The sequence below is a fragment of the Carcharodon carcharias genome, chromosome 16, assembly GCF_017639515.1.
Source record: "Carcharodon carcharias isolate sCarCar2 chromosome 16, sCarCar2.pri, whole genome shotgun sequence".
Taxonomy (NCBI): Eukaryota; Metazoa; Chordata; class Chondrichthyes; order Lamniformes; family Lamnidae; genus Carcharodon; species Carcharodon carcharias.
The window spans coordinates 24,504,824-24,524,538 of record NC_054482.1 but is presented as its reverse complement, the minus strand read 5'-3'; the positions used below and the strand labels follow the sequence as shown (position 1 = coordinate 24,524,538).

At 40.5% G+C, this 19,715-nt stretch overlaps 1 protein-coding gene across 1 annotated transcript in view; it reads left to right on the top strand.

Moving 5' to 3' along the window:
- LOC121289348 (olfactomedin-like protein 2B) overlaps positions 1-14,334 on the top strand; it is a 59,987-nt gene extending 45,653 nt beyond the window's left edge. The window contains exons 7-8 of the mRNA XM_041208710.1: positions 7,757-7,933; positions 12,744-14,334. Coding sequence (XP_041064644.1) covers positions 7,757-7,933; positions 12,744-13,345 — 779 coding nt within the window. The 3' untranslated portion in view covers positions 13,346-14,334. The remainder of the gene's footprint in view (positions 1-7,756; positions 7,934-12,743) is intronic.
- Positions 14,335-19,715: the final 5,381 nt, after the last annotated feature.

Sequence of the window (19,715 nt, the reverse complement as noted above, 5' to 3'; positions counted from 1 at the left end):
CCGTCAACTTTCTCTACTCCTCCAATGTTGCTAAATTATTGGACTGCTTATCCAACATGGATGAGCAGAAATTTCCTCCAATTAAATATTGTAAAGATTGAAGCCATTGTTTTTGGTCTCTGCCCTAAACTCCATCCCCTAACTACTGACTCCATCCCTTTCCCTGGAAACAGTCCAGCATTAAGCTAAAAACAAAAAAACTGCGGATGCTGGAAATCCAAAACAAAAACAGAATTACCTGGAAAAACTCAGCAGGTCTGGCAGCATCGGCGGAGAAGAAAAGAGTTGACGTTTCGAGTCCTCATGACCCTTCGACAGAACTTGAGTTCGAGTCCAAGAAAGAGTTGAGATATAAGCTGGTTTAAGGTGTGTGTGTGGGGGGCGGAGAGATAGAGAGACAGAGAGGTGGAGGGGGTTGGTGTGGTTGTAGCGACAAACAAGCAGTGATAGAAGCAGATCATCAAAAGATGTGAACAACAATAGTACAATAGAATATAAAATATAAAAAAAAACCCACTAGAGCTATACCTTGAGTGCCCTACCATCCATTCTTAATTAGCACATTCGTTTAGATAATATCACCAACTTTAACTTTAACACCTATGTGTTCTATTGTACTATTGTTGTTGACATCTTTTGATGATCTGCTTCTATCACTGCTTGTTTGTCGCTACAACCACACCAACCCCCTCCACCTCTCTGTCTCTCTATCTCTCCGCCCCCCACACACACACCTTAAACCAGCTTATATTTCAGCTCTTTCCTGGACTCGAACTCAAGTTCTGTCGAAGGGTCATGAGGACTCGAAACGTCAACTCTTTTCTTCTCCGCCGATGCTGCCAGACCTGCTGAGTTTTTCCAGGTAATTCTGTTTTTGTTCAACATTAAGCTAGTCTGTTCGCAATCTTGGGGTCACGTTTGATCCTGAGATGAGTTTTTGACCTCATATTTGTGTCATCACCAAGACTACCTTTTTCCACCTCATCTGCTGCTGAAGCCCTCGCCCATGCCTTGGTTATCTCTTGACTTCCTGGCTGGTCACATTCTACCCTATGTACACTTGAGGTCATCTAAAACTTTGCTACCCATGTCTTAACTGACAGCAATTCCCGTTCCCCTATCGCTTGTGTGCAAGCAACTTTTTGATTTTAAGATTCTCATCCTTGTCTTCAAGTCCCTCTATCACCTTGCCCCTCCTTATCTCTGTAATCTCCTCCAACCCCACAATCCTTCAAGATATCTGTTCCTCTAATATTGGCCTCTTGTGCATGACCAATGCTAATCACTCGACAATTGGTGGCTGTGCCTTCAGTTGTCTAGGCCCCAAGCTCTAGAATTCCCTCCCTATCCCTCTTTGCCTCTTAACCTTGCTTTCCTCCATTAAGACACTTCTTGAAACCTACCTCCTTTACCTGGTCATATTACCTAATATCTTCTTACATGGCTTGGTGTCATAGTTTGTTTTATACTGCTTCTGTGAAGCACCTTGGGACATTTCATTACATTAAAGGTACCATTTAGATATAAGCTGTTGTTGAAAAAATACAACTTGCAATTGTATCAACCTGGAAAAACATGCCAAGGCACTTCACACACGTATAATTAAAAATAAGTTACGTGGAGCCAAAGATGGAAGGAAATAATTGGCAGGATGACCTAAAGCATGGCCAAAGAAGAGTCTTGAAAGAGGAGGTAAAGAGCTAGAGGTTTATGGAGCGACTTGAGAGAATGGGGCAAAGGAGGCTCGAGGCATGGTTACTGATAGGGGGCTGAAGAGAGTTGGGGATGCGTAAGAGGCCAGAGTCAGAAGAATGGTGACTTTTGGGTGGGTTTGAGGGTGGCTGATCTGAGGCTGGAGGAGGTTACAAAGATAGGGAAGGTTGAGTCCATGAATCAAGTTAAAACACAATGATGAGAATGTTGAATTGATGGGTTTCCTTTTGTGAAATGCCTTGGGCCATCTGCTTCATTAAAGGCTTTGAGTTTGAGGTGTTGGTTGCAATTTCACCAGAGTTAGGAGCCCTCTCTTAAATGTAGAATCAGGACTAGGGCATTTAGCCCCTCAAACTCAATGAGATCTGTGACTGCACTCCATATACCCGCCTTTCCCTCATACCCCTTAATTGGTTAACAACTCTTATCAATCTCAGATTTAAAATTAACAATTGGCCCAGCACCTAGTGCTGTTTGCAGAACAGCTTTCCAAACTTCTACCACCCTATGTATGAAGCAACCTTCGTTCCTGAAAGGCTGGGTTCTAATTTTTGCCCTATGCCCCCAGTCCTAGATTCCCCAACCAGCGGAAATACTTTCTCCCAATTTACTGTATCCGTTTCCCTTAATATCTTAAAAACTTGGATCAAATTACTCTGTAGACTTCTAAATTCCGCAGAATACAACCCTAGTTTGTGTAATCTCACTTTGTAATTTAACCCTTGGAGTCCAGCTACCATTCTAGTAAAACCATGCTGTACTCCTTCCAAGGCCAATACATAATTTCTGAGCTGTGGTGCCCAGTACTGAACATAGTTTTAGTGTGGTCTAACCCAGGCTTTGTATAGTTGTAGCCTGAGTTTTATCCCTTTGTCCTCTAGTCTTCCAGGTAGAAAGGTCAGCATTACATTAATATTTTTAATTAATTTCTGTACCTGTCCATGATACTTGAATGCACATGGACCTCTGAGTCGTTTTTCACTATTAGCTTTTCACTACCATTAATAAATACAGTGAATAGTTGAGGCCCCCAGCCATTAGTCACATCCTGCCAATTAGAGTACTTGCTCATTATCCTCAATGCATCTCTTGTTGCTCAGCCAATCTCCTGTCCTGAATGCCATGAGCTTCAACTTCAGTTAAAATCTCTTTTGAGGGCCATCATCAAATACCCTCTGAAAGTTCATGTAAATAACATACATTGACATTCCACCAATTCAGCCACTTCTTCAAAAAAATTCAATCAGTTTTGCTGGGCATGGCCTACTATTTACGAACATATGAAATAGAAGCAGAAGCTGTTCGTTCAGCCCCTCGAGCCTGGTCCCCCATTCAATAAAATCATGGTGGATCTGTTTGTGTTTTCCTTGATAACCTTCGATTCCCTTGCATAACAAGAATCTATCTTATTCCGCCTTAAAAATATTCAATGACCCCATCCCCACCACCTTCTGAGGCAGAGAGTTCCGAAGTTGCACCCTCTGAAAGAAAAAAATTCTCATCTCTGTCCTGAAAGGGTGACCCCTAATTTTAAAACAGTGCCCCCCCCCCCACCACCCCCCCCCCCCCCCCCCCCCACCACCCCCCCCCCCCCCCCCCCCCCCCCCCACCCCCCCCCCCCCCACCCCACCCCCCACCCCACCCCCCCCACCCCCCCACCCACCTCGTTCTGGACTCACGCACAAGAGGAAACATCCTTTCCATGTTCACATTTTCAGGATTGTTCAGGATCTTATATCCTTCAATGAACTCACCCCTCACTCTTCTCAACACCAGTAGAAACAAGCCCAGTCTGTCTAACCTTTCCTCATAAGACAACCCACTCATTCCAGGTATCAGTCTAGTAAACTTTCTCTGAACCTCCTCTAATGCATTTACATCTTTCCTTAAATAAGAAAACCAAAACTGCACACAGTATACGATATGCGGTCTCACCAATGTCCTGTATAACTGAAGCAAAACATCCTTACTTTAATGTTCAATTCCTCTCATAATAAAGGATAGCATTCCATTAGCCTTCTTAATTACTTGCTGTACCTGAATACTAATTTTTGTGACTCATGCATTTGAACACCTAGATCTCTCTGCACCTCGGAATTCTGCAGCCATTCTCTGTTTAAGTAATACTCTGTTTTCTTATTCTTCCTGCCAATGTGAACAACTTCACATTTTCCCACATTATACTCCATCTGCCATATTTTTGCCCACTCACTCAACCTATCTATATCTGTCTGCAACCTCCTTATGTCCTCTTCACAACATACCTTCCTATCTATTGTTGCATCATCTGCAAATTTGGCTATCATGCTTTCACTCCCCTCATCTAAGTCATTGATGTAAATCGTAAAAAGTTGAGACCCCAGCAGAGACCCCTGTGAGACTTCACTCATGACATGCTGCCAAGCAGAAAAGGACCCATTTATGCATACTCTGCTTTTTTCCAGTCAGCCAATCTTCTATCTGTGCTAATAGGTTACCACTACACTATGAGCTTTTATTTTCCGCAATAACCTTCGATGTGGCACCTTATCAAATGCCTTCTGGAAGTCTAAGTTCAGCACATCTATAGGCTCCCCTTTATCCACAGCACATGTTATTCCTTCAAAGAACTCCAATAAATTGGTTAAACATGATTTCCTTTTCACAAAATCATGCTGACTCTTTCCAATTACCTTGAGTTTCTCTAAGTGCCCAGCCATAATCTCCTTAATGATCGATTCTAACACCTTCCCCACGACAGATGTCAAGCTAACTGGCCTATAGTTTCTTGTTTTCTGCCTCCCTCCCTTCTTGAATAGAGGAGTTAGATTTGTTAATTTCCAGTGTGACGGAACCTTTCCATAATCTAACGAATGTTGGAAAATTAACACCAACGCATCTACTACCTCATTAGCTACCTCTCTTAAGATGCTAGGATGAAGTCCATCTGGACCCGGAGACTTATCAGCCCACAGCTCCATCAGTTTGCTCAGTACCGCTTCCCTAGTGATTGTAATTTCAGCAAGTTCCTCTCTCCCCTCCACCTCCTGATTTACAGCTATTACTGGAAAGTTTTTTTGTATCCCCTTTCGTGAAGACAGAAGCAAAATATTTGTTAATTTCTTCTGCCATTTCCTTATTATCTACTATTAACTCCCCGCTGTCACTTTCTAGAGGACCAACACTTATTTTACTTACTCTTTTCCTTTTTAAATACCTGTAGAAACTCTTGCTATCCGTTTTTACATTTCTTGCTTGATTCCTCTCATACTCTTAATTTCCTACTTCTGATTAACCCTTTAGTCATTCTCTGCCGTTTTTTATATTCTGACCAAGCATCTGACCTGCTACTCATCTTTGCGCAGTTATATGCTTTATCCTTAAGTTTGATGCTTTCCTAAACTTCTTTAGTTAACCATGGATGGTGGGTCCTTCCTTCAGAGTTTTTTTTTATAATAGGAATATATTTATTGAGTATTCTGACATATCCCCTTAAATGTTTGCCACTACTTCTCTATTGATCTATTGATAGCCTCGTATCCCAGTTCACTTCATCTAGCTCAGCTTTCATGCCTGCATAGTTGCCCTTATTTAAGTTTAAAATACGAGTCTTAGACCCACTCTTCTCCCTTTCAAGCTGGATGTAAAATTCAATCATACTGTGGCTACCTAGGTGTGCCATTACACTGAGGTCATTAATTAATCCTGTCACATCACACAAGTTTAGCTTCCTGCCACAGTAATTAACGCCACTTGAACCAACTGCTTTCAGGTGATTGACATGTAACTGCCACTCCTGGCTGTTTTCTACTTAACAAACTGACCTAACTGAAGGTTAGTACGATGTCAGATTTTGATTCTGAATCTATAGGTTAAAACCTGAACTTTACAGAACTTACCTCGTGAACCTAATTCGCTACTCACTCAGTCTGTCTCACTCCAGCATAGTTGCCTGTTTCCTCGTGCAGTCCTTATTGATTCATTTTGGATTTCCTTGCTAAGCTGAAAATTTTCAAGGTATTTAGTCACTTGGTCCTTAATTATAGACTCAAGTAATTTCCCAACAGACAGATGTTTTGGCTAACTGGTCTATAATTTCCTGGTTTCCCTGTCTCACCTTCCTTAAAGAGCAGAATTTTGAGCAACTTTTCAAACTCAAGGAATGGTTCCTGAATTGAGTGAACTTTGGAAGATTATAGTTTGGGTATCTGCAATGTTCTCACCTACTTTCATGAAAAACCTGGGGGAAAAGTCATGTGATCCTGGGGATTTGTCACTCTTCAGTGCCATTATTTTCTTTATTACTGTTAATTTGCTTATGTTAATTTTGGTAAGTGCCCATCCTGGGTTGAACGTTAGTTCCCTTGGGATGTCTGGCATGCTGACCTCTTCCTGTACCGTAAATACTGATGCAAAATTAATTATTTAACATTTCTGTCATTTCCTTTGTTTTCACTTATCAACCCAGTCGGTTAAGGTACCCACATTCCTCTTAACCACCCTTCTTTTTTTGATATCATTCTGAAAACTTTAGTGCGGTGATTTTGATATCCTTTGCAAGTTTCTTTTCATATTCCTTTTTTGTAGCTCTTACTATGTTTTGTCAACGTTTTACTATTCTTTATATCCTTCCCATTTGTCAGGAACTGTGCTATATTTTTGCATTCTTATATGCTTTTTCTTTTAGTTTTAAGTCATCCCTTATTCCTTTACTTGTCCGGAGCTGTTTTTTTTGGCAAGTGGAGCTTTGTCCCTTTGGTGTATAAACTGGTTCTGCATCACATTAAATTATTTTTTGAACATCGTCCACTAATGCTCTGTCGTTTTAACTACTAACGTTTGCCCAGATTTATAACTCACTCAAGTGATGACTATTCACATTTGAGCCTGGATGTGAGTGTTGATAAGTTGTTCAATAGTGGAAATGAGAGAGCCAATTGTGGTGCTTTCCTCAACTGACATCCAAATAAACTCATACCTTTCAGTGGAAGATCATTGGAAAGCAAATTTGCAGTCTGAGGGGAATCTTGGTGGGACTGTTTCATGTTTCATCCATGGGCCCGACTCACAGGAAAAATTTATTAAATCCTTGCCACAATTAGAAAATATATGATATCACCACATTACCATTGTTAAAGCCCAATCAAGACTTATAAGGACCTGACATTTATCTGACTTAGTCATGTACATCCCCCCCCCTATTATTTTGTTCCAATAATTTATAAAGATTTTTCTTTTCCCATTTATTTCCATTATTTTTAAATGTTTTTCCACCCATTGTTTTATCTTTACCTTTTAGCCTATTTTGATCCCTTCCCTTCACCCCACCCCCACTAGGGCTATCTGTACCTTGCTTGTCCTGCTTTCTACTCTTAATTAGCACATTCCTTAGGTAATGTCACCACCTTCAACACCTCTTTATCCTTTTGTCTATGACATCTTTTGGCTATCTCCACTGGTCACTGGCCCTGTATCCAGCTCTACCCGCACCCCCCCCCCCCAAACCAGCTTATATTTCACCTCTTTTCTATTTTTACTTAGTTCTGTTGAAGAGTCATACGGACTCAAAACAGTAACTGTGTTCCTCTCCACAGATGCTGCCAGACCTGCTGAGTTTTTCCAGGTATTTTTATTTTTGTTTTGGATTTCCAGCATCCGCAGTTTTTTGCTTTTATCAATATAGTGCATGTATTTCTGAATGTTTAGGGACATTCCTTTTAGATGTTTTAATCTTTCTCTGGTTCAAAGCAAGCAGCAAGTCCAGTTGTGAACACTGTCATCATAGGTGTAATTGTCTTTCTGATACTGGGCTAGTGAGAGATATGATTCCACTAAGATAAGGAGGACAATGCAGTTTTCCCTTTGATAATGGTAGAATACCTTTTGTGTTATACTCTGGTTGAAGCTTTCTGTTTTGACAGGGAGGTTTGAGTCATGACTTAACCAATGATTTACTGTCCCAACATGGTGGTTGGGAGTCGAACCCTGAAAACCTTTGAATAATTTCGCAGAGATAATAACATGTAATGGACAGTAAAACTGAAATGTCACTTGGTTATTGCAGGAGAGTGCAAGGAGACTTTGTCTACCATTTCTGACCCCAAGACAAAACACTTTTATGGGAGAAATGAAGGTGCTTGGATGAAAGATCCAATAGCAAAAGGTGATAAAATCTACATCACCAACTACTATTACGGTAATACCCTGGTGGAGTTTCGCAACATGGAAAACTTCAAACAAGGTGAGAGCACAAAATATCAAACCAGTCTTTCATATTTATTCCTTCCGTAGGCTGCAAACAACCTGTTCTATTGGAGACCCAACCAATTTCAGCCTGAAAACAAATTCTGCAAAGTCTCTCACTGATCAGCTAATACTCCAGATATTTGTCTATCCCGAGATCCTAATGTGTTCACTTCAGTAGCTAATTGTGAGCTGAGGTGACAGATACATGGCCCCAAGGAGCTCAAGATCCCTAGAGAATTCCATCATCTTTGCCTGCTTCTCATCCCATAACTCTCAAACTCATTTCAAAGCAGATTTTCTAACAGTTCCAAGTCTCCTCTGACAACCTAGTTACATGGAGTCACAATCACTTAGCTGTCAGTTCTGAATATGAATAAAATGAAAATTATGACACAACCCCAAACAATTCCAATTTTTCATATAAACTGCTCATATTTCAGTACAATTTAGTGATTCCTAAAACGGTGCCAGAGGTTTAATTGCTTGCAATAGTGTGATATCCCCAAGCAAAGCTGTGGAATCTTACCTCAGCAGGTCAATATAGATATTTACCCAGAAGTAAAATAAGTAAAATCAGAAGGTGATTCAGTACATTTCGTTTCAGCAAAGGCCTGTCAACAAACATACAATAACATCATCTGTATTTTTGGCATTGGCTAATGCTTAGTGTAGATAAGAGTCAGGAAGGATAACCTCACATTTTGATGTTTCCAGTGTTCACAGTTAAAGATGTTCCACTGAAATTACAATGAGCCTTGTTGTAGGGTTTTCTACTGCCATCAGCTCTGCTTGTATGAAACATTAGGAGCTACACACTCAAGTGTTACTTACACATTCCTGACTCAGAAGATGCCTATGGCTCATTCTGGCTGGCACCACTTGGTGTTGAATTGAGAGGTTTGTAGCAAGCTGATTCTTTACCAATTTTGACTTCCTAATTTTGGCTGTACACTTAAGTGGAAGTAACATGTGTCAGCTGTCAGTTGAGTCACCTCACTTAGTTTGTGACATTTGGTATTTTCCTTGGCTAATGAATGTTAAGCAGTGTTAAGGAAATTGAATTTAAGAGGTTGGGGAGTTAAAAAATAAATCCCAGAAGCAAATAACAGATGAAAACAAATGTGAAGGCAAGAGACCCACATAGCTAGAATTGTAACTAGGTCCTTTTTGAAACCTGTCTCAATTGTTCCAGCACTGTTCAATGAGACTTTTAGGGGAGAGAGAACCTATGCTGCAGAAATAAAGGCATGCAAATTAATGGCAATTGTTAATTAGCTGAGGGAAGACTGAGAATTTGTGATTATTCAGTAATCTATGTCAGTTTTTGCAAGCCAGAAACCAATGAAGCAGCAAAAAAAAAAGGGGGGGTTGGTGGTGTGGGAAATGGGGATTGGGAAGAGGGGGAGTGGGGGCGGTGGGCAAAGGAGGGGAGGGGTTCGGATCTGATATTTTCTTCGGTGTCAGTGCAAATTTGTGGAATACAAAGAGTGAGGAAAGGACCTGGCTCAGCTGTGATATCCTCCATAATGGAATGGTTGCCACCTACTCTCTATAAGCATAAGTAATGACTACACAGTTGAGCGACAAGGAGAGCTGCCAGCAGCCATGCAAAACAATCCTGGCATGGGAAACTGCCTTCAGAGAAGGAATTGAAGGAAAGACCCCAAAAGAATATTGATTTATATGTTTTTAATGGATTTATAAAAAAATTGTCATTCTGTAGTGCATAATCCAAAATAACAATAATCAGCTGCAACCTCAAAAAAGTAATTTATTACTGAGATTTCGAAGACATTATTCACCACAGAAACATTGTGCCAAGCTCCTGAATTCCTCATCCCACAAATGCTTTCAGTGAGGTCACACAATGCTGAGCAGGGAGGGAGAAAAGAAGATATGGAGGGTAAATCACTTCCTGGAGAGGACTTCCTCATGGAACTGCTTCAAAAGAATCACTGGCAACTGCTTGGGAGTTGGTTGCAGGCCAAGCTCTTTCAAACAGGCTGGGAAGGAGCTTAATGGAGGAGAGGAGAAGGAAAAATAAAGGGTAGATTAAAAGGAGACCAACTAAACAAAAGTGAGAAATAAGCAGTTACATGGTTAATCTCCTTTTCAATTTTGTGTTTAAGCACTGAAATTTTCCAAAGATTGACTTCATTGTCAAATGCAGATTAGTTCAATCATGGCTACTTCCCACTCCAGCAAGTGAAGCCAATTAAATCATTTGATTTAATGCCCGTGAATAATGGTTAAACAAATGCTCTGTGAAACACCGTCATGGGGGCAGTGGTCAGGCAATGAAGGTTAGATTATAATATTCTAGCAATTGGTTATCCATACCAATATCACAAAACTTCATCATTGCATTAAGAGAGAGCATTAGAACAGAGGTGAAGCAGTTTTCCCAGTTCCTATGGCTCTTGTGATCTGCAACTGAAAATTTAGGGCTCTGGAAAACACTGCAATGTTACCTGTTCCAGTACTTTCAACTCAAACTTTAGATAAGGATGAGTTGGTAAGCTGCAAACTCAACCATGAGCTGACCTGTTTTGGCCCCTTCCACAGCCTAAAAGTTGAACCTGGAATTACAAGAACCTTAGTGTGGAAGGGTGTTTTTAAACCTTCCATACTCTTAATTTTGAGATGTGATTTTCTGTTCAACTTTGACATGAATAAGGAAAATGATTTTATTTCTGTTCTGAGTTCTCTTTCTTTCTTTCTGAGCTCTTAGGGACCTATTTGGAGGCCCATTGACCCATGGAACTCTTGCAGCATAGAATTATGTGTTCAGTTATCCTTGAGAGTCAAATGAGCACATTAAGAAGTGGCATTGTTCCAGCTTCTGGAGCACCAAAAGCAAGAGGAGTCCATTAGAATTGTAGGACCTACAAATAAATATTGTCCTGGCAGAAACATGGCAGAAATAATAAAATATCGCCTCTCAGATTGTGGAAGTGATTTTAAATGTGAAAATGCTCCGACTTTTTTATGTAAGGAATAAAGCAGAGTTCACATCTGTTAGTCTGTACTGTGTCCCAACATGAAATGTACATTGGCACATTCTAAAGCCAATTACAGCTGAACTTCCTTTCAAAAACAATAATCATGTCTTGATAAATACATTATCTCCAAGGGCAGAAGAAGCATGTGACTCAGTCAAGATTACCACCAAGCTCTGTAACCTTTTCCTTTGGGATCATCATAAAACTTTATTAACAGAGAAGTTATGTAAGAGGTGAATCCATTGAAAATTTCTTAATTGACTCTTAGTACTCCAGTAGTGGGGGACAAGGTAGGTCCTACAATTCTAATGGGACATGGTTTCCCAGCTATATTTTGCTGGATTGCACTGTTGTGAGGAGTGGCTGAGTAGAAAAAAAAGGTGTTTGCCTAGGGTGTGGTTCAGCAACAACATTGGAAGGGTGTACAGGTGTTGCATGGTACAGGTTCATGGTCTTAAGTGACAGTGAAGAAAGACAGCAAGATGTGCATCATGTCCTACATTGTCCCAAGAAGATTAGGCTCCATTGATTTTCTGTGAGATGAATGAGAGAAGGAATTTTTGTCAATTTGGAGGAGCTTCAGTGCTTGTGGTGGAAGAAATGGCTTAGTGGCAGTTGACACTGGTGACTTGCTGTGCCTCAAGGTCCTGATCTCAGCCACATCACGGAGTATTTGGAATAAAAGTGGAAAATCTGGACACTGAGTAATTTTAGAATGCTTCTGTCTACTTCCCATCAACTGGCTTGAGAGTAATACCAGCAGGGTCCTTGCTTGTCCAGTCTTTTGGCTTGGAATTGGTGAGACCATTAAGCAAGGCAACAACAAATCACTTTCTAAATAAGCTGGTCTTGGCTGACATCTGATTTCTATTAAACTTTGTCAAGTTTTTTTTGGGTCTATGCAACAGATACACTGGAATTACTACATGACAGATAGCTGAGGTGTTCAGACAGGAGTTGCAGATCATTAAGCGTCAGTATTAAGTATTCAGTTATTCTACATCAAAATCCTTTGATTAAATTCTAATCTCTCTCTCACAGACAATTATTCATGTTTCATTCATAAATCATCTAAACTCCTCAATTAGATCTAAACCAGAAACTGCATACACATACACATCATTCCAATCCCGTAAGTTAGATTCCAGCCTGTAACTCACTCCAACGTATTCATTCGTGTTCCAAATCTAAGTCTTCCCAAATCACTCAATAGGATTCCTGCCTGCAACTTGTTCCTGGACATTCACACTCTCAAAATCAGTGACAGAGATACGTAACTGACTCAGTGCCGATTTCAGATATTCCAAAACCAAAATGAATGAAGCAGCCTGTTATCTATCCGAATAAGTTTTCATTTGGTAAACACTTTGCTTGGTGTAGAGTTGAGCCATACAGATTAAGATTACAGCTGGAACTGCCGCAGTTGGCCTCGACATTGTTGGGAGGTGGGGTTCTACACTGAACGCTATTTCATTTCCATTGACAGTGTGCTTTTCAGGAATGGCAAGGCAAGATCAGGTTCTGCTGTTATGGAACCAAAGTGGGTAAGATGGAGTTAAGATCCAGACTAGCCATGAACTGACAGAACAGGCTGAAGTTGTCTTCCTTCCTATTTCCCTCATGTGTGCAGCTTTGTAATATTCATTGTTCAGGCTCACACATGGAGAATGGCCACTTGGACAAAGTGTTGGATCTGGTGCTCATGGAACCCGAGCAAGAGCCAATGTCCTCAAAAAAGGTAGGGGAAAAGATTGGGAGTAGATGAAATGTAATCTCCAATGTTCCTGTTACATCTCCTTCCAGGTCGCTGGAGCAACTCTTACAAGCTTCCCTACAATTGGATTGGGACAGGCCATGTGGTGTACGGTGGGGCTTTCTACTACAACAGAGCTTTCACGCGCAACATTATCAAGTATGACCTGAAGCAAAGGTATGTGGCTGCCTGGACCCTGCTTCATGATGCAGTGTATGACGAGTCCACGCCCTGGAGGTGGAGGGGCCACTCCGACATAGACTTTGCTGTTGATGAGAACGGTTTGTGGGTGATTTATCCAGCCTTTGACGATGTGGGCTCCTTGCAAGAAGTCATAATCATCAGCAGGCTCAACACCGTCGACCTGTCCATCCTGAAAGAAACCACCTGGAGGACCGGCCTGAGGAAAAACTATTATGGCAACTGCTTCATTGTCTGTGGTGTGCTGTATGCAGTTGACAGCTACAAGAACAAGCACGCTAACATTTCGTATGCTTTTGACACCCACACAAACACTCAAATCAATCCAAGGCTGCCATTTACCAATGAGTACTCTTACACCACTCAGATTGACTACAACCCCAAAGAGCGTATCTTGTATGCATGGGACAATGGTCATCAAGTCACATATGGTATCACATTCGCCTATTAGTATGGAAAACACAGACACTTATGAAGTGCTTCCAGCTCTTGTCTTTGTAAAAAAAAGATATATGTAAGAAGGGGAATTGATGTTCTTATATTCATTCACAGATTGTAGATCAATCTGTCTTTGTTAATATAACCATGGTAACCTGCTTTAAAAGAGAGAGAGAGAGAAAAAAACACATGCACACTAAGGGCCCCCTTTGACCTGCGCTTTATACAGTAGTCGCATACCTTGCATGTCAAGACACAGAAGAGTTAGATGCCTACCAGACTTCCCTGCTGAGTTTCAAACAGATCGTTGTTCTTGCTCAAACTTAGCATACTTGCCAACCAACAAAACCTGCAAGCTCCTTTCGTATAGTTTGATTTGCAGAGAAAAATCCAGATTCTCTACCCCTGTCCCTTCGCTATGAATTGGCATTCATTGCCACTATTGGGAATAATCACAGAGACAATACAATTAAAGAGGCTTAATTAAGTTCATAAGTTCTAAATAATGAAACAACTGATTTAAGCATCCTAACCTGATACCTCGAAAGATGGCATCACAACCAACAATTCAATATTTCATCATCTTCCAAAGCACAAATAGTTGACTTCCGTTTCCAACCATTCTGTAATGTGGATTATCTCCTCAATGACTAAAAGGTATGAACTATTGAATGATGTATTGCACCTTATGTTTATTGATTAGAGATGGCTGCTTCCTGTGGTGTGTCTGATTAATAATAGATATTAGTGGTCATGTGCTTGAGAATTTAAAGATATTTGCCCAACATTTCATTTTTGCTAATTAATTGAATTGAAATCTTACAGTCTGGGATGGTTAGGCCACAGCTTTGGCATTGGAGTAGAAAGCAGAACTGCTTTTTGTTATGGAGTCTGAAACCGACAGCATGTAATGTAACATAGCATGCACTGTAAGTGGTGTCCTGTATTCACCATTTAGTGAATGCAGAGTTTTAATAGGCAATACACCTGTTAATAAGGAAATGATTCCATTATGTCCAAGTGTTTCTTCATCATTCCCTGCATGTGTGTTGACAGTTTTGTTGAATAATTGATTGTGAAAATGCTTGGTTCATGCAGAACATCTGCAAACCATAGCACCAATTGGAATTCGCTGATAATGCATTTGCCATCTGATACACTGCCCATTCCATTTTCGAGCGAATTTGTATAGTTACTAAGGTGATGGACCACAGTGTTTTTCTACTTTTTGCCGTAAGGGTCTGGATTGCACACTCCTGAGCCAAACATAAACTGGGCAGAGAGTAAAATTTACAGGTCAACAGTTCCATGAGATATCCTTGTGGTCTCTCACTCCATGGGACAACTTGGAAATTGTTCGAGACGTTCCCAAACTCATTATACAAAGGACCCTTAGAACTGACAGAAACCTGCATCCTATTTCAGGGGGAGAGGAGTTGGGGGAGGTGGTGGGCCTGGAGTTGAATTCAGGTCTTGGAGACAAGAGAACAGTGTAACAATCAATTTTCTAACCTCCCCACTCACATCAGTGCCGTTGTAATGAGAGACTTGGTTGCACAGTTTTCCAGTAATATATACATGTACACCAAGTGGCCCTAGCAAAACTGGAGTCAGCAGGAATCGGGGAAAACTCTCCACCGGTTGGAATCATACCTAGCACAAAGGAAGATGGTTGTGGTTGTTGGAGGTCAATCATGTCAGTTCCAGAATATCACTGTAGGAGTTCCTCAGTCCTAGGCCCAACAATCTTCAGCTGCTTCATCAACAACCTTCCTTCCATTATAACGTAAGATTTGGAGATGTTCACTGATGATTGCACAATGTTCAGCACTATTCATGGCTCCTTAGATACTGAAGCAGTCCATGTCCAAATGCAACAAGACCTGGACAATATCCAGGCTTGGGCTGACAAGTGGCAAGTAACATTCACACCACACAAGTGCCAGGCAATGACCATCTAAAACAAGAGAAAATCTAACCATCACCACTTGACATTCAGTGGCATTGTTATCACTGAATCCCCCACTATCAACATCCTGGGGGTTACCATTGGCCAGAAACTGAACTGGACTAGCCACATAAATACTGTGGCTTCAAGAGCAGGTCAAAGGCTTGGAATCCTGCGGTGGGTATCTCACCTCCTGACCCCTCGAAACCTGACCACCATCTACAAGACACAAGTCAGGAGTGTGATTGAATACTCTCCACTTGCCTGGATGAGTACAGCTCCAACATTCAAAAGGCTTGACACCATCCAGGATAAAGCAGCCCGCTTGATTGGCACCCCTTCCACAAACATTCACTCCCTCCACCACCGACAAACAGTGGCAGCAGTGTATACCTTCTGCAAGATGCACTGCAGAAATTCACCAAGGCTCCTTAGGCAGCACCTTCCAAACCCACAACTGCTACCATCTGGAAGGACAAGAGCATCAGATACATGGGAACACCACCATCTGGAAGTTCCCCTCCAAACCACTCACCATCCTAACTTGGAAACATATCACCGTTCCTTTACTGTAACTGGGTCAAAATTCTGGAATTCCTCCCTAACAGCACTGTGGGTGTATCTACAGCACATGGGCTGCAGCGGCTCAAGAAGGCAATTCATCACCACCTTCTCGAGAGCAATTAGGGATATGCAAGAAATGCTGGCTTAGCTAGCGACGCCCACATCCCATAAATGAATAAAGAAATACACACGCACAGACAAAACACATGCACACTTGACAGCCACATCAATTGGTTGTACTAGCACTGGGAATTCCAGCTGTTTTTGGTAAGGAAAGTGTTAATATAAACCAACAATTAAATATTCCTGAACAAGGCCACATAGGGAGCCTGAACCTCTGACATACGGGTTGAACAGCTGATGCACAAATCCTAAAATTTTCAAGATAACTCAAGTCACACGGTTCAAATTGTGCCTTGCCCTTGTCATCTGATAATCAGGAACATATCGAGCAGCTGGACTTAAGTAAGGTGAAGCAGGGAGGTGGCAAATTGAGCTGCTTCTCCTACAATTTTAGAGTTATGCACTATACCACAGAGAACATATTTTTTGAAGTGCACAGCATGTGGAAACATAGTCATTATGTTATGGATCAGTAATCCAGATGCCCTGAACTAATAATTCAGTGACATATGTTCAAATCTCACCATGGCAGCTAGAGCATTTAAACTCAATTAATTAAATAAACTCTGTGATTAAAAAAAAACTGGTGCCAGTAATGGTGACCATGAAACTGCTGGATTGTTATAATTCACTCATATTCTTTGGGGAAGGAGATCTGCTTCCCTTACCAATTTTGGCCTATATATGACTCCAGACCCTTGGTTCACTCTTAATTGCCCTCTGAAATGGCCCCTAGCAAGCCACTCAATTGTACTCAAGAAATACTCAAGGGTAATTGGGGATAAGCAATAAATGCCGGCGTTACTGGCGACACCCACATCTCATGAATCAATAAAATTTCATACATGAAAGTACACAAGTCTCAGAGAATACTAATACTGTGATAACTCACACACACATAATCACACACACACAATCAGTGTAACTACAGATAAACAAAAACTGTTTTACTGATATCCAAGACCTACTACAATGCTTGATGAGCTTCAACATCCAACAGTTTATGCAGTAAACTGTGAGCAGATTAGAATAGGCTAAGGCATTTACTGATGAATAAATAGTAGTTATGCAAAAAAATGTTGATTGTTAGATAATCTTATCCATAATGATTATACAATGCTTCCCCTTGATGTGTGGAATGTACTAATTACTGTAAGGTACAATACATGAGAAGGTTGAAACTATACTGCAATTACTCAATTTACATGGATTGAAGCCATTATGAAAATTGTACAGGAATTCTACATGAAAAGTGTTCAGTGTTCTGCACTAGTATTGCTCAGTGTAATTTTGAGAACAGCAGTACAGAAAACAGTAAAATCATTCTGTTTAAGATGCAGCTGCTAAGAACTTCTTCAATTCTGTCAGGGTACAAAATCGATTAAAAAGCAGATGCACTCAGAATCTTGCTGCTCATTTTGATAAAGCTGTTGTCCAATCAGTGCTTGTATTCAGGCAGGTGCTAATGGGAGGGGCTAATCCATTCAATTCATATACAATTTTGTATGATTTGATTGAAGTATTATTTTGATTGGAAGCTCTTTTTTTAATTTGAAAGTTATTTAAAATGAACGGGTTCCTGTCACCTCGATATTTATCAGTCTTTCTTTCTCAAACTGGAGTACATTTGCAGTCTTCCAAGAGACAGTCATCCAGATAGCTTCTGTATACAAAGGGGAAAATAACTGCTCTCTAAGAATGTTACTAATATCATAGTTGGGCATAGCAACTGCAAATGATTTATTTACTTTCTATCACCTGAAGAGCTAGCTAAGTAACAACTGTAAGCATATATCTGTGTTATTAGACCAATTTGCTTGTCCTATTACTCTTCAATAAATCTGTTTGACAATTGAAGCTGAAGTGTAGTTTTGCTACTCTGCTGTCATCTGAAAAAAAAAGTATTTGAATTTATTTGGCGTGTTCATGTCCTCAGGTATTAGTCAACCCTATGGATTGCTCCAGGAACTGAAAACTCCTGTCTGAAATCTCCTTGCAAGTATATCCCTGCTTGATAACTGTACCCTTTAAGAGTATAAATCCTTTAAGCTCCTATAACCCTCAGAGAATTCTGTGTTTCTCCAACTCTGGCCTTTTGCCCTTCCATGTTTTTTCCCCCCAACATTGGTGGCTGTGCTTACAGTTGTCCGGCTTCTGCAATTCCCTCCTTATACCTTTCCACCTTTCTTTCTATCATTAAGACTGTCCTTAAAAGCCACTTCCATTCGGCCAAGTTTTGTGACCCCTCCTATTCTCTCCTTCTTTGTCTCTGTTGACTTTTGACTGATTACTCTTCTGTGAAGCCATTAGAGACATTGTACTGCTTTAAAGATGCTATATAAATGCAAGTTATTCACTAGACAGGTTCAGAGTCTCTATGCTGGGTTACAGCTCATGGCAAGTGTCTGAGCTATAAATGCACAATTTGCTGAGACCAGCAAGACTGCATTGAAACTAAGTCTCAGCTCTCAACTCCTGAGGCTGCATGGGTCTCAATCAGATCACCTGTACATACGTCTTATTCTTATTTAAAATTTTCAATTACTGATTTTCTTTATTGTTTGCTTGGGTTTGACTATGCAAAAGGTTTAATTAAAGAAAAGGCATAAGTCAGAGCTAAGCAGCTAAAAGGAATCAAATGTTAATTAGTGTAGAAAAGTGAACCTATTACTATTTCAAATTCAGCCAGGAAAGAATCACAGGACATGAACTTACATTAATTAAAAGGCAATAGTAGAGACACTCAAGATGTGGCTGGATGCTACAGTGGGCAAGTTAAGACAATGGAGGGATGAAGTTTAATGATGCAAAATGGCCTTTTGGCATCATTGACTTTCTTAGGTAAGGTGGTAAACCTTTTCAGGACTGCTTGCTTTTGTGTTCATTATTTGAAAGCATCAAATTATTGGGGAAATAATTGGGGAAAGACCACAACTGAAGAGATGATTTCTCAAGAGGGGCACTGGTTTGCAGTGACTGAACGATTCAAATTCAGTTTTGATGACACCGGATCTTTGCATGGTGTTGCAAGGATTTCCTGCTTTCATACATTTTTCTGTAAAAACAGAAATCTACTGGCCTTGTTTATGATCTGTGTGGTTACTATTTTTAAAGGACCACTTGGGAATGGTGAGAAGATGATGATCTAATTGAAGGACTTCAAGTAACCTGGAACTACGAAGGCCTTCCCAATTACTATCTGAATCCCAAAATAAGTTTGAAGCTTTTGAACCTCCCCCCTGTTTAAAACCCAGCTTGTCAGTCCTTCAGCCATCAGGAAATGTTGGTAAAACACAGCAAGCTTGTCTGCATCTGTGAAAAGAAAAGGTGGGTTAACATTCCTAGTGTTATCTGTGCTCCATTCTTTTCAGATTTCCAGCATTTTCAAATTAAATTATTTGCTTAATTCTTTAATACCTTCTTTAAATTTCTGGTGGGTTTTAATTGTTCTGGCCAGAAGTACTTATCTGATTTCCTTTTGCAGTACCATTATCTGCAAGCAATTCTCTCTGGTACACACTGTCAAGAATAAACCATGCTTTTGAACATATTATAAGTCTGTAAACATACTGTTGATAACTGTACCCTTTAAGAGTATAAATCCTTTAAGCTCCTACAACCCTTAGAGAATTCTGTGTTTTGTTGAGAAACTTCATTCATGTTTTGATGAGTGACAATGCAAATAACTAACCACCTGAAATATATTACAGCTTCAAATGCACAGCCACCCATTATTTGAAATGATACT